General features: G+C 33.8%; 1 protein-coding gene across 3 annotated transcripts in view; it reads left to right on the forward strand.

Annotated features, from left to right (window-relative positions):
• Positions 1–1,285: 1,285 nt before the first annotated feature.
• Positions 1,286–15,268, forward strand: part of LOC110100160 (ADP-ribosylation factor-related protein 1) — a 34,220-nt gene continuing 20,237 nt past the window's right edge. For all 3 annotated transcript variants that reach the window (XM_028698936.1, XM_020827587.2, XM_028698937.1), the window contains exons 1-3: positions 1,286–1,349; positions 1,410–1,774; positions 7,208–7,382. In XM_028698936.1, coding sequence (XP_028554769.1) covers positions 7,290–7,382 — 93 coding nt within the window. In that variant the 5' untranslated portion in view covers positions 1,286–1,349; positions 1,410–1,774; positions 7,208–7,289. The remainder of the gene's footprint in view (positions 1,350–1,409; positions 1,775–7,207; positions 7,383–15,268) is intronic.

A 15,268-nucleotide genomic window follows, 5' to 3' on the forward strand; every position in this document is an offset into this window, starting at 1 on the left:
GCTTATATTCTAATAAAAAATAGCTATGACATATATTTACATCAACTTTAAGGGATTGTTTGGCAAAAGTAGGATTAACTAAATCCTGGAAATCCATGAAATACAAACCTGCTTATATGATTTTTGAATATGAATTCACTATTAGCTTCATAATTATTATGAGAATATCTTATGAACATGTAGCCTGAATATAATCTTCTCGAACTCTTGTTGACCATCGCAACAGTAGGTATTTTTTTAGGATTTACATAATATTCATCTGCCTCAAAGCTCTCATGTTGTGAGAACACAACAAACCTATTGTTTCAAACTTCATGCAAGTACATTGAATGCTTCCATCTTGTGCATCAAAATCAACAATTCAAGGATTAAATTGATCTTATTCTCTATGCAATAAATTAAAAACTTTCAAGAATCACATGACACAAACTCTTTGCTCATTTCACTCATGCACTGTAAAAATTCTTCTTCAAAAAATAAATATAATTTTCTTAAATAAAATTGAGCAAATTGCTTTAATATTTGACTGTTTTTTATTACAGATTCTATTACATCTCCTAAGCCTACCTTTCCCTTCCATCTACAATTCTTTTCTTGGACGGCTGCATATCAATTTTCAGCCTCCGCATTCTACGGAAATATTATTTGCTCGTAAAAAAAAACGTCCTTCTCAAAATCTGTATTCATTTTCATCGATATTTTCTTTTTCAGCTTGTACGAAAAATTTTTTAAGATAAAAACTTTATATATTACAAAACTTTTGTGGCTTGAAAAATTATTGCGTCCTCCCACCTGACGTAGAGATGCGTTCTCCTACCGCCAAAAAACTCGGTTTTTGCTCGGTATTGCTAGGTATTATTTGGTAACAACGAGGAATATCATCATGTGAAGACCAATACCGAGTTATACCGAGCAATATCGAGCACATACCGAGTTTTCTCTAGGAAAAACTAGGTATTTTTTTGTATTGCTCGGTATAGCTCGGTATAACTCGGTATTGGTCTTCGCATGATGATATTCCTCGTTATTGTTTGGTATTGCTCGGTATTTGCTTGGTATTTCTTATTTTTTAGTATGCTTTTAGCTCTGAAAGGACACATCTCTACGTCAGGTGGGAGGACATAATAATTTTTCAAATATTAGTGCCAACCTGAATTCAAGTGGATGTTGACTTATTTCGCACAGATTAATTTCTCTTGCTCCTCTCCTTTTTTTTCCTCGTTGTTCGGCTTCGTTGCTTTGCAGGATTCTTGCTGTTCGACTTCGCTCTTTGACGACTCTCCCTCTGTTGGATCGGAAGTTACAACATTTTGATCGAAAGCAACGGCGGGAGCTCGCTCGCTGTGAAGGTAACTTTCTCCCTTTCGCGCACTTCTTCGGCCAAATCTCATATATATGCCGAACTGCAGGATTTAGTAAATCCGGGATTTATGCCAAAAAGAGAGAAAAGGTGGATTTATTCTGCCGTGATCTAAACCTAAAAATTTGACGGAAGTCGTTCCTTCCTCGTCTCTCTTCGTTTCTTCTGCTGGCTCAAGCAATTTTGGGGTGATCTAACCCTAGGGTCTTCCGAGCTTCCTTTGGTGCCTCTACACGCCTTTTGCTCAGGTTCTTCTCAACTTTTGAGGGCCTCTGACCTTCAACACTTGGTATCGTTGGTCCGCTCTCAATGGAGCTGCCGCTCCCTGCTTCGGATCATTTTCATGGGATTCAGAATACTGTTGATTGAGCTTCTTGCTCAGAGCTGAAGGCTTCGCAGTCGTTTAACAGCTAGGTAACCTAATCTTCCTTAAATATTCAGTGATCCTAATGCTTAAGTGGTCAAATCTTCTCTTTTTTCTACTCCTTCTAGCTTTATTCCTTTGAAATCAAATGTTTCTAATAGTGCTCTTATGAATCAGTAAGCTAATATTCTACCTTCTGATCATTCAGATTATGAAGAAGATAGTCATGTTGTACTTAATGAGATAGATGTTTTTGAACATGCTTCTCAGCAGGATAAATGTCTTAGAGACCAAATATTAGCTACTGGAGACAACTCTCTTAACTTTCATTGCATTTATATTCGAGAAGATGAGATTTATAAAAAGCTTCTACAGGAATCTAGAACTCATTAAATTAAGAATAATAAAAAAAAAAAATTGAATAGCACTTATTCTGCCTCCCATATCTCCTCAAAAGACAGCAGGATTGAATTCTTCGCTTCACCATCTTTTTATTTAATGAGCAAATAGGATCCCATTATAGCTGTTACTAATGCTTTACAAGGTAATTGCCAAATTGATCGTATTGAAGATGCTGATGCTTCTAAGTTTAGTTATCCAGTAAACAGCTGAGTGGCCATGAGCTCAACATGGAATTAGAAGAATGTGAGATATCTAGAAGGCTTACCCTCCTAATGAAATTGATATGAATATTGAATTCCATAAGTCTTTAATTAGAAGATGGGATAGATATGGAAGTAGAATTCAAAGCTGTCAAAAAAAAAAAAAAAAAAAAAAGAATTCAAAGCTGTAAAAAAAAAAAAAAAAAAAAAAATCTCCATCACCTTTTTTGATCACGAAGGCTTACTCACTTTCAAGCTTATTTCAATGATTACAGCTCTTACTTGGAATATTAGAGTTGTTGGTAAGGCATTGACTTGAAATATCTCCAGAAATCTTGTAGGTTGCATAACATTCAGTTTTTAGTTTTAGTTGGACTTATGATTTTGAATTATAAACTCTCTTTTATGAGTATGCAAGTTGGCTTTCATAACTCTTGTGGTAATGTGTCAGATAAATTTTGGTCTTTTTGGAATGATAATTTTTACAGCTTTAATGTAGGTAATTTTGAAAGTATTTCATATTCATATCTCTGGTTCCCATTAATTGCACTCTTGTTTATGCTTCTTATACTAGAAGTAAAAGGTGTATCCTTTGAGATAATCATTTAACTTTCTCTAGAATAGTTGATGGACCTTTGCATGTTGGTGGCGAGCTGACGACTTTAACCCTATTATTGCTCTCAATGAAAGGAGAGATGGGTGGACCTTGGATTTTTACAAATGCCATTCTAGAATGTAGTTTGGTGGACATTGGATTAATTGGTTCATCATTTACTTGGAATAGTAAACAAATATGGCAAAGGCTTGGCAGGTTCTTTTTTAATGGCAACTAGATTAACCTGCATCTTTCTACTTCCATTTAACATATGAGCATGACTTCTTTTGAGCATGCTTCTGTCCTTGTGCGTATTAAAGGTAATCAAGGTAATGGTATTTCTCCATTTTATTTTCAAAATATGTGGTAATGGTATTCTTTCATTCTTGATAATTGGTTGGATCCTCTTCACCCTCCTAAGTATTATAGGATAAATACTCTTTGGCATAGATTAAAAGACTCAAGCAAGTTATTAAATAATAGAATAAAAATCATTTTGGTAATCTTTTTTATAAAATTAAGGAATTTGAGAAGAGAGTCTGTGAGTTTAAAAACTGCTATATCCTTGACCAATCAATGCTTAACCTTAATGTTCTCGAGGAAGCCAAAAGTAACTTCGCGCACTTGCAAGATATGGAAGAAAATTTCTAGAAATAAAAATCAACTTCTAAACACCTTTTGGATGGAGATAAGAACACTAAATATATATTTAGTTTATGCACTAGTCAATAAATGAAAAGGTACTAATTTTATTCATAAAATTAAATGAACAATAGTGCTTGGTGTGAGGATGAAAATTCTTTTAGCTCTTATGTTTTGGTACATTTTTCTTATCTTGCCTTCATCAGCATCAAGGAGAATTGAATACACCATTCTTTGAATGTTTTCATTGCGAAGACATGGCAGAAGAGGGTGATTGCCTACGATTTCTTGTGGACTTGTAGAAAGGATGTGAACGTGATTGTGCTCGCCAGCAAGTTGGGGAGGATTTATGTAGTGACAAGATCATAAAAAATGAGGATGTTGGCGAACTTCCTATAGTGTGGAAGACAACCCCAATTTGAAATGGTCATAAAAGCATATCTCCTCCTTGTAAAACATGTCGAGGCGCTTTCCCTCAATAGGAATGTGAGCTCGCAAGGTTGAGTTGGCGTAACGACACCTTATATACATCATGTTGTCATATGTAATAATCACCCTTAAAGATTGAAAGTAGTTGGCATTGACAAATGCTTGAGTGCATTTGTGTTAGGCAGCCATAGTAGCAACTTACACTCACTCATATGACAAAGAGAAGAAAAAAAAAATTGATAATAGAAATCTCGTGCTTGAGGGACTGGCAAAAGGGTATTTTTAAGGAATAGATATGACGTAGATATTGAGGTGCTAGTCACATATGGAAATAATGCCTGGATTTTGCACTTTTTTTTATGATGACCTTAGGATATGGCGGGTCATTTTTTGAAGTTTCCTTAGCACTATATGTTGGATGCTTGCTCCAAAGCTCATCTCATGACTTGCCTCCACCCATCGATTAGAATCGCCGAAAACTCATTAAACACTCACTATTCAAAGGAAAATAAGTAGCTTGCCGCAACATCGAACACAAAAAATCAATGTTATTCTTTCGCCTACAAGGTAACATCCATAGCATGTTCAAGACAATCACTGCACAACAGAGATAAAGTAAAATGGTACCACGTAGACTCGACATAAAGGTATATGCCATAATATAAAAAATTTATTACTAAGAAAAATTTTAGCAGGTCTTTTACATGTAGATAAAATAAAAGGTACATCACCATTGAAAACACTACATACAATGTTAGATGCTGCCTCAAATGGTAGCATCCCTGACTTAATGAGATACTTCATAAGGAATCTCCCTCCTTCAATAAAAGGTCTTACCCAAAGAAGACAATGAGCAATCTCCTTTGCTTGAAGGGTTGTGGCGTCCTTCTGCAGCTGTGCCCACCTTGCCCGCCACAATCTTTCTAAGAGCTGCCTCCTACCTTGCCAAAGACTCCTCACACATTCAATTCCTTCTCCATTACACTGAGGCGCTTTGCCAGAGTCTCTTGTGCGATTGACCATTGTGTTGGGAACCCGACAAGAGTGAGAAGGAAGGTTCTATAGGCACCTCAGCCTGGTTGATAGTTGGTGTCTCCTAAGCCCTAGGAAACTCCTCTAGCTCTCGACAACCTCCCTTGTAGGCTTGTTCTTCATAGCAAACATGTCACTCATTGGTGATGGCGCTGCATGAACATTGCCAACGTAGGAGGTGCTTCTGTGGTCAATAATGAAGGATTGAAAACAAATAAATCCTTATCCAAAAAACTCAAAGGGACTGCTAGCAGCCTATAATGGAGTATCATCGTCCATGCTTATAAATAAACACGCCCACTATGTGAACGACAACGCCTCAAACTCGCGTGGTAGGTGACCAAACATCTTGCTCAAGGAGATGCACACCTGGGTTCTCTAGTTGAGGGATGCAATTGACGGCTAGATAGAATCCCCTATAGAGATTGCAAATAATTCTTCATACCTTCCCTGAACGGAAAGTTCAATTCAACCCCCACCAAAGTCTCTGCAACTTAATGGAAGACACATGTTTATTTGCTGCTAACTCCATTGGTTACCTAGTGGGAAGTTGCCTTATCATCCTTACCATTAGAGGAACATCCTCAGAGCTTGAGGAACACACTATTCTCCTCAGGCTTACCCTTGCTTCTACTCCAATTCTAGGTGACAATGGGTCCACCACCTTTACCAGTGGCATTGTAATCACCTGTGTGGCACCCTGCTCTAACTTAGCTCTCTTCCTTGGGGGAGGGACTATTGCTCAGTGGACCCTTGCATAGTCAAGGGACCTGCCTCGATCACTTCACCTTACTTGTTAAAGCGTCAAGGCATTGGTTGACCCTACTTACTTGGACAGATGAATGGCTGCCCTACCCACCAGCTTAGCACTATATATTGCTAACTCGATGTGGTCCATTTTCATTTTCTTGCAACAAGCGTATTCTTAACTAAAAGCTCATTGGTGTAGGAGTATTGCCCCGTGGACTCCTACTTATAGAAGAAGTGAGTGAGTGGTTTTAGATGATTATCATGATGAGGACTATCATTATGAGGAATTTGCACAATGCTCGAGGTTACAGTAAAACATGGCAATAATTATGTTTTTATTTTAAATAATAAATGCTTTAAATTAATTTACTTGTCCTTTTTGCAACGTGCCCCTCAAAAGATCAAGTGAATCGGAGAACTATATGTGTGCTCATACATGTTTTCTTAATCTTCTCATAGGTGCTTAAGAGGTTCTAGTAGGAGAACCCATACCTGGTTGACCCTAGCAATGAAGAATCGTCTAAGAATGGTTGCTCTCTTTCTGAAGTACTAGTTACGAGAAGAATTTGATTCCACTCGGCCAAGGTCACCATTTATAAACAATTTCAAGTGTTCGCATAGATCTCTCTAGGCTTTGGGGGAATTAGCCTCGATAGAAATTATCCTCCCCTAATTCACTTTCCAACACACGAGCCAACAAGCCGTCAATGGCACTCTTTGATCCTCTCATAAGGCTTGCTCTTTAGGAAGGCACAAATATGCTTTATCATATTTGGAAAACTGTGAGCTTAGAATCACCATAATCTAAGAGGACTCGTCTTTCACATTCTAATGGCCCAAGAATTGCACCTAGGAGGTCGCCAACGTGACCAGCGGGCTTGTTTCCACAAACTTATCCAACATGATTCACCTCGAGTACTCACCTTTCTCAATTCGCCCATGAGCACTCGGCAAAGGGAGCTCGCCCCGAAATCAAAAGCTATGCCAATGGACATGAATTGCACAAAGCATCCATAAGATCACGACACGTGTCATTGGTAGTTTGTGCTCAGTCACATTTGTTACTGCACTTTTTTTTTTGGTGTAACCTTTCCATTAGCCCTTGTATACTTATAAATAATGGGTGAAGATGCATGTTTTGGATCTTTGGAAGCCTTATTGAGCTGGTGGAGCTTTTTTCTGAGATTCCCTTAGCCTTTCTTTTTTTATATTTCTTGAACTCTCTCCTCTTCATACTCACTCTAGACTTTCAAGTTCTTATTGCTTGAGATTGCTTGTCTGTAGGGTCAGATATCATTCACAAACAAATTTTAATCCAACACATTCAACACTTGAACAAACTTTTATGCATGGCTTTTGATTCATTCTTTCTTAGTTCATGGCCTCTGATGCATAACTGATATTGAAATTCATCTATTGCTTTGTGTGTCCAGGAAGGCATAGCTGAAACTGTTGAAGCAGCGGATGAACCTTTATTAAATACACAGTGGACACGAGAAACCAGGAGTTATAGTGATGTTCTCCTTGTTTTATGGACTATGGAAGTACATGTTCAGCAAGATAGAATTTCATGTTCTTATACTCGGTGTTCATAAGGCTGGAAAAACAGTAATCCCAACTCTCTTACTTTTTTGTCATGTTTTTGGCCATATACATTTGTGCAATGTCAAAAGATGTGTTATTTTTACCAAAAATTTTATTATTCTCCAATTCGGTGTCTAAGCTGATGGACCATAAAAGTCATGTTGAAAGGTGAAAATAGTCGAGTTTTGATAAGGTAAGGGAAAATAAGAATAATAAAGTTGGTGGCTAAAATGAATACATTCTAAATAGTCTTGGCTATTGGGATGTCTTTTTTTTAGTAGCATTATCAATACGGGCAATTGTTTATTTGTTATACTTCATCCATTATTTATTTATTTTAATTCAAGCTGCTCTGCTCGGCTTTTATTAATATTTAGGAGTTGGTGTCCGTATATTTCAATTGGTTGGTGTGCATGACTGGTTCTTATTTTTTATGTTTGTTCCCACAGGGCTCTCCCTATACTCTTAAAATCAGCGAACTGCTTAGTCTATCTGAATGTGCTGCTTCGAATTTGACCGTCCCAAAACTATTCTCCGTATTGAATGACCATCTTATATGTATTTTTTCATGTCTTGATTTAATCCAGCTTTCGACATGTACTTGGTTAAGTTTCATAGTTTATGCACCTATAATATGCTGACTGATTATGAGTTCCTAATGGCTCATAGTCTACTGCTCTCATTTATTTTTTATGACTGGAATCATCTTTGTCTTTGGCTTGAAAATTTGTTCCTTGTGTATTAGTTCAGCGAATTATATTCTTCTTTCTTTCTGGCTTTCTATGTTGTTGAGAGACAGGGCATGTATTTGATGTGCTTTGAGTTTTCTTATTCTATTCGATAATCCATTTTGATGTAAATGTGGTAGATCGAGAAACCAACCAATCTATCACACCAAGTTTATTCTGGGTTTTCTTAGTCTGCTTTTTGATTGTCAAATGAATAAGTAAACTTCGCCACTTTTGTACAGAACTATTGCAACTTTTGCGTTAGCTTCAAGGGTTAAAATTTAAACATATTCTTTGGACATTTGCATATATTCTTCTTATATGCATGTAACTTCTAAATTGTACCTATATACTTGGTAGTGTTGACCAGCTCAATGCACACTCCAGATTTTAGTGATCACGAATTACACAAAGGAATTAGGATGGATGATTTTAAATTAAGTGTATGCAGAAAATATTCACCATTAGGAAAAATCATACACATAAAGACAAATCTTTTACAATAGAAATATGTAATACGTCATCATGTGTAAGAGCCACTCAACACAAAATATTGAAGGCCAAAATGACAAATAAGCTAGTGTTGTCTAAATTTTTCCAGGTAACCCAAATTAGTTAATTAATTTTTCTCCATAGTTATATTATTAAATTTATATTAATTTATTTAAAAAATATTGCCTACGACCTTATTAATAATTCACTGAATAGAGAATGTGAAAATTAAGGCTTTAACCTTTTGTAAGAAATTGAAAAACAAACTAAATAGGTTTAATAGGCATATGCAAAGCGGTTGCGGGCCTCATCAAAGTATTGATTTTCTCCGTAATGAAACAGAGCACACGGGTCTTTGAAAAAGAATTATCATCTTAATGCGAGAATACAAACTTTTTAAAATGAAGTGTGGAGAAACTGTTACATATATGTTTGAACAGCCTACAAAAATTGTCAATGGTCTCAATGCATTTGACGAGGTACAGATGGAACAGGAATAGGTAAATAAGATCATATGTTTTTAACTAAAAGAATGTGATCTGAAGATAATGACTCTTTATGAAGCCAGGGTTTAAATTTCAATACTGTTGGCCACTCGCTTGGTTCTTTAGCCGTGAGCATAATGCGAACTTGAAGGATGTTGATGAGGATAATATGAGGAAGAAGTCAAAGACTGTAGCACTCAAATATCACACTCTGAGCAACAATGGCTCATCACTTTCCGAAAGTGATGTTTATGAAATGATATTATAAATTCTACAACTTGAAAGGATATTCGGAAATAATTTCTACAAAGACAAGGGTAAGAAATTTGGTCAAAATTTTAAAAATAAATTAAAGCATGAACTTGCAGGTGAAAAGAGGGAGACCCCAATGTGTTTTAAGTGCAACAAGTCTGGCTACTTGAAATCAAAATATCTTTAAAAGAAAAGTGAAAGAAAAGAAACATTCCAACAAAGAAGGGAAAGTAGGCATTAACGTTTATTTGGGCAGACTTGGATGGTGAAAGACACTATAGAATCATCTGTTCAAGAAGAATTAAATATGTCTCCTTGTTATTAATGTCTCTTATGATGAGGTAAATGACATGTATTATGACGATTTACATTATACTTTTTTTGAGATCAATAATATTTTTGTCAATTTAAATAAGAAATATCGTGCTTTAAAGACTATGTAAAATTTGAATTACATTATATTGGCTTTAAAATAAATTACAATATTCTTGAAAAGACAATGATGTTTATCAACTAAGTCATTTTTATGTGATAGATTGCTTTGAAAAAGTTCTATTTTTAATGCGATGCTAAAATTAGATGTAGTGTTTCTGCACCTTGGACATCACAGGAGAATGATGCAATTGATAGGAAGAATATAATTTTATTGTATAGGGAAAGAACCATGTTAAGTGAATAATATCTAAATATTTTTGAGTTGATAGCTTGTTGTGCGATTCATAAGATAAACATTAGATCAATTTTCAAGAAGACATCTTATGAGATATTGAAAGAGAAAGTAAATTGTATCACATTTTCATATTTTTAGGTGTAGATATTTTATCTTGAATACTTGAAAAAATGAAAAAGAAAGTTCGATTGAGTTTGAGATATGATTAGATGGAGTACTTTTGGGATATTCTAGCCATAAAAAGTCTTATATAGTATTTTGGATGATATTTATGTAAGAAGAATTAAATGAATTCATTAGAAATGATATTTGAACACTACAATTGTCAGGTCCCAAATCCTAAATTAGAAAAGTGGAGGGTTGCATTAGGTAGTCGACAACCAGTGTAAAATTTGTCGAATAATCATGGTATACATCTTTTAATACATTGTTTTAATGCTAGGTTGTTCGCTAGAAGCAATGCATTGTATGTCCTGAATACAACGACAAGTAAGAAAGAGCCACTTCACCGGCGCCTAGGTGCAACGTTAAATAAGCAAGAGTTCCCACATCATGGACGAATGTGGGCAGAGAAGCTAGTCTATGAAACTAAAATTAGGATATAAGCTTGGAATATATGTTCTCTTACAGGAAAATTAATGAAATTAATAGATATTATGATCCATAGGAAGATAAATATTTTTTGCATTCAGGAAATTAAATGGGTTGGAAAGAAGGCTAAGGAGATTAATAGTGTAGGATTTAAACTATAATATTTTGGTAGGAGTCGTACTAGAAATGTTGTAGGTTTGATTACAAATAAGAATTTTAAGGATAATTTATAAAAATTAATAGGATTAGAGATATAATTATAACTTTCAAGATTGTTGTTGATGCTAAGATTATTAATATTATAAGCGCTTATACTCCTCAAGTAGGTTTAGATATGTGTTCAAAATTAAAATTTTGGATTGACCTAGAAGAAATAATACAAATAATACCTCTCAAAGAAAGAGTTTTTATTATAGAAGAAAGAGTTTTTATTGTAGGAGATTTAAATGAACATGTTGGTAGAGAAATAAATGATTTTAAAATCATTCATGATGGCTATAATTTTGGAGTGACTAATGAATGTGGTAAGATCATATTAGATTTTTCTTTAGCTTATGATTTTGTAATTGCTAATACCTTATTTAAGAAAAGAAATAAACATCTCATCACTTATAAGAATGGATATATTAAAACTCAAATTGATTATATTCTTATAAGAATAATGATCGCTTGAGAAATAAATGATTTTAAAATCATTCATGATGGCTATGATTTTGGAGCGACTAATGAAGGTGGTAAGACCATATTAGATTTTTCTTTAGCTTATGATTTTGTAATTGCTAATACCTTATTTAAGAAAAGAAATAAACATCTCATCACTTATAAGAATGGATATATTAAAACTCAAATTGATTATATTCTTATAAGAAAAATGATCGCTTAGATTGCAATAATTGTAAAGTTATTCCGAGTGAAAATTTATATGTCAAACATCGTTTATTAGGACTTAAAGATGAAGAGACAAAATATTAAAAATAAATTAAATCGTTGTTCTTGGATTAGATGGGGGCATTTAAATAATATTAACAAAAATATTTTTAAGAGTAATATTCTAGATCTTAAGATTTTGTCTATGCATGAGGAAACTAATGTTATATGGGAAAAAGTAGCTAGTGATATTATGAATATTGCAAAAGATGTGCTTGAAGTATTAAAAGAAAATGCTATTAATAGTAAATAATTAGTTTTGGGATCAAAGTGTGAAAGAAAAGATAAAAAATAAGATTTGTTATAAAAATTGGTTTAGTTGTAATGGCTCTAATAATTGAAAAAGATATAAAAAGGTTCATAAAGAGTTTAATAAAACAATTTGCAATACAAAAAATTTTATCTTTTAATGATTTATATAATATATTAGATACTAAGGAGAACAAAAGATATATATATATATAAGTTAGCAAAATAAAGAGATAGTAGTAATGATTTAGGTCAAGTGAAGTGTATTAAGGATGAAGATCAAAAAGTATTTTTATTAAAGGTAAATAAAATATTTTGCTAAACTTTTTAATGAAGATTATGAGAATGCAATTGATTTTAGTGACCTTAGCATCTTAAATGAAAATAAAAAAAATTTCCTTTTATTGGCGTATTAGTAAAATCAAAGTTAAAGAGGCTTTAAAGAAAATGAAGTATGGAAAAGCTGTTGGACCTGATGATATTCTAATAGAGGCGTGGAAATGCTTAGGAGATGAAGGAATTTCTTGGCTTACTAAACTTTTTATTATTATTTTAAAGACTAAAAAGATGTTAGATGAGTGATGAATGAGTCTTGATTCCTAATTTTAAGAATAAAGGTGATACACAAGATTGTGTGAATTATAGAGGAATTAAGTTAATGTGTTATACTTTAAAACTATGGGAGAGAGGTATGGAGCATAGGTTGTAGCGTGACACTAATATTTCTCGAAATCAAATTGGATTAATGCCAGATAAATCTACTATGGAAGCTATACATTTATTGAGAAGTTTGATGCATAAGTATAGAGAGAATAAGGAGGATATACATATTATTTTTATTGATTTAGAGAAAGCGTATGATAAAGTTCTAAGAGAAGTGTTATGGAGAGTTCTACATAAGAAAGAGAATAATAGTGCTTATGTTCAAGTCATTAAGGATATGTATGCAGGGGCTGTTACTTATGTTCAAACACACGGTGGTTTGACCAAGTATTTTCCTATTTCAGTTGGATTACATCAAGGATCAACCTTAAGCCCATATCTTTTTGCTTTAGTCATGAATGTTCTCACTAGACTTTTGCAAGAGGTTGTACCATGGTGTTTGGTTTTTGCTGATGATATTCTTCCTTTTGATAAGACTAGAGAGGGAGTTTAAGGTAAACTTAAATTATGGAGGTCGACTTTAGAGTCTAAAGGCTTTCGTTTGAGTATATCTAAAACTGAATATACGGAGTATAATTTTAATAATAATAATAGATATAGTGGGGGGGATCGTGACTTTGGACGATCAAGTCATTAATAAGAGCACACATTTTAGATATCTTGGGTCTATTGTTCAGAGTGATGGTGAAATAGATGGGGATATTATTAGTAGAATTCAAGTTGGATGGTTGAAGTGTAGGAATGCATCGGGCTTGTTATGTGATATAAAAGTCCCTCTCAAACTTAAGGAAAAATTCTATAAGATGGTAGTGAGACCTCCAATGCTTTATGATGCAGAATGTTGGCCATTAAAAGAGAAGCATAATATTTAGTTAAGTGTTGCAGAGATGAGGATGCTCAGGTGGATGAGTGGCTTTACTCTTAAAGACAACATACAAAATGTGCATATACATGAAAAGGTTGGAGCAGCTCCAATGGAAGATAAGATTAGAGAGAGCCGCCTTAGATGGTTTGGTCACATAAAATGATGGCCTTCCGATGATCCTGTTAGAAAAGTAGATGCATTAGATCTGACTTATATGAAGAAAGGTTGAGGTAGACCTAAAAATAATTTGTTAGAAAATATTAGAATTGTCCCCTCTTTATTAAATTTAGATGAGAATTTGTCTTACCCTTAACAAGACAGTGGAAAAAAGGATTCATGTAGCCGACCCCACATAGTGGGATAAAAGCTTGTTGTTGTAATAGAAATGATTTTGAGAACTAGGGCATAGACCCGTGATCAACAAATGATTGGAACAAAATAGGTATACAAAAATAAGTAAGATAATTTAGGCACATTTGTAAGAAATTAGACTAGATTAATATAGGTATGGTAAGATTGAAGGGTTTGACTTTGCAGAGTCATATACTCTTGTAGCTAGATTAGAAGTTATTTGGCTATTGTTAGCATTTTATTGTTTTAAGGGATTCAAATTATATTAAATCAATGTGAAAATTGTTTTTTTAGATGGAATTATAAAGAAAGATGTTCATGTATATTACCACCAAGATTTGTAGATCATTTGTACGCAGATCATATGTTTAAATTGAAAATTGCACTATATGGACTAGCAAGCTTATTGAGCTTGGTATGGATGCTAAGCACATGCTTGATTAGTTTGAGTTTTATCAAAGGTAAAGTAGGCACCACATTATTTATAAAGAAGACTGGAGATGATAAGATGGTGACTCAAATTTATGTGGATGACATCTTTTTTAGAACTATACAGAATTCACTATCATGAGTTTTCAATAGTTGAGTATGGAGTTTGAGATGAGTTTGATGGGAGAACTTACATATTTTTTGGATTATAAATCAAGCATAAGGGTGATGAAATTTTTACATCTCAAACCAAATATATTAATGATTTGAATATAATGTTTAATATGAAAAGATTCAAGTTTATTGATAACTCATGAGCCTAACAATTAAGTTAGATAAGGTTATACGTGGGAAGTGAGTTAATTCTAAGGTTTACAGTGGAATGATTGGATATTTATTGTATTTGATAGCAAGTACACTAAGCATTGTGTTTGCAGGACTGTACTTTAGATTTCAAGTAGATCTTGAGCACTATCATCTAAAAAAATTCCTTAGAAATCTTATAGGTTCATCAAATCTTGGGTTATGATATCGTAAGAATTAGTTATCAATTGAGCTTGTATGTATTTTGATGCCAACTATGTTGGAATTAGACATAAATGTTGCGCACCATGGCGCGGTGTGACGAACATACGACGCTATTTGCTTGGCGTGGCGCGATGTTTCAAAATAGAGTGCGCTATTTACGCCATGCATGTGCAATGGTGCATCAAATGATGAGCGTTATTTTGTTAACATGTTATAAGTTTAAAATTATAAATAATAATTAAAATTTTGAAGGTTTATACATTAATATTACAAATAATTATTAATTATTTAAACATCAATATATATATATATATTACATTGTGCGTCATGTGTAAAATGGCGTGCACCGCGTCATGGCTCCACGGGAAATTTTGTGTTGTGGTGCTCAATCGCCATTGACAATTATGGATATAGGGTTGATTGAAAGAATAGTTTAAATACTTGAGTCCTTGGGACTCTTGCTTAGAACATCATCCAATAGGATACAAACTTTCATTGCTTTATCCACTGTAGAGGTGAAGAATGTCATTGCTAGTAGTTGTGTCACATAATTATTGGATTAGGCAACGACTCGAGGATTATGTACTTAAGATAAATCAAATTCTAGTTATGTTTGATAATACTAGTTTGATAAATTTCATGAAAAATGCTATTCAACACTGAGAATAAAATATATAGAG

This window comes from Dendrobium catenatum, unplaced genomic scaffold, assembly GCF_001605985.2.
Source record: "Dendrobium catenatum unplaced genomic scaffold, ASM160598v2 fragScaff_scaffold_1183, whole genome shotgun sequence".
Taxonomy (NCBI): domain Eukaryota; kingdom Viridiplantae; phylum Streptophyta; class Magnoliopsida; order Asparagales; family Orchidaceae; genus Dendrobium; species Dendrobium catenatum.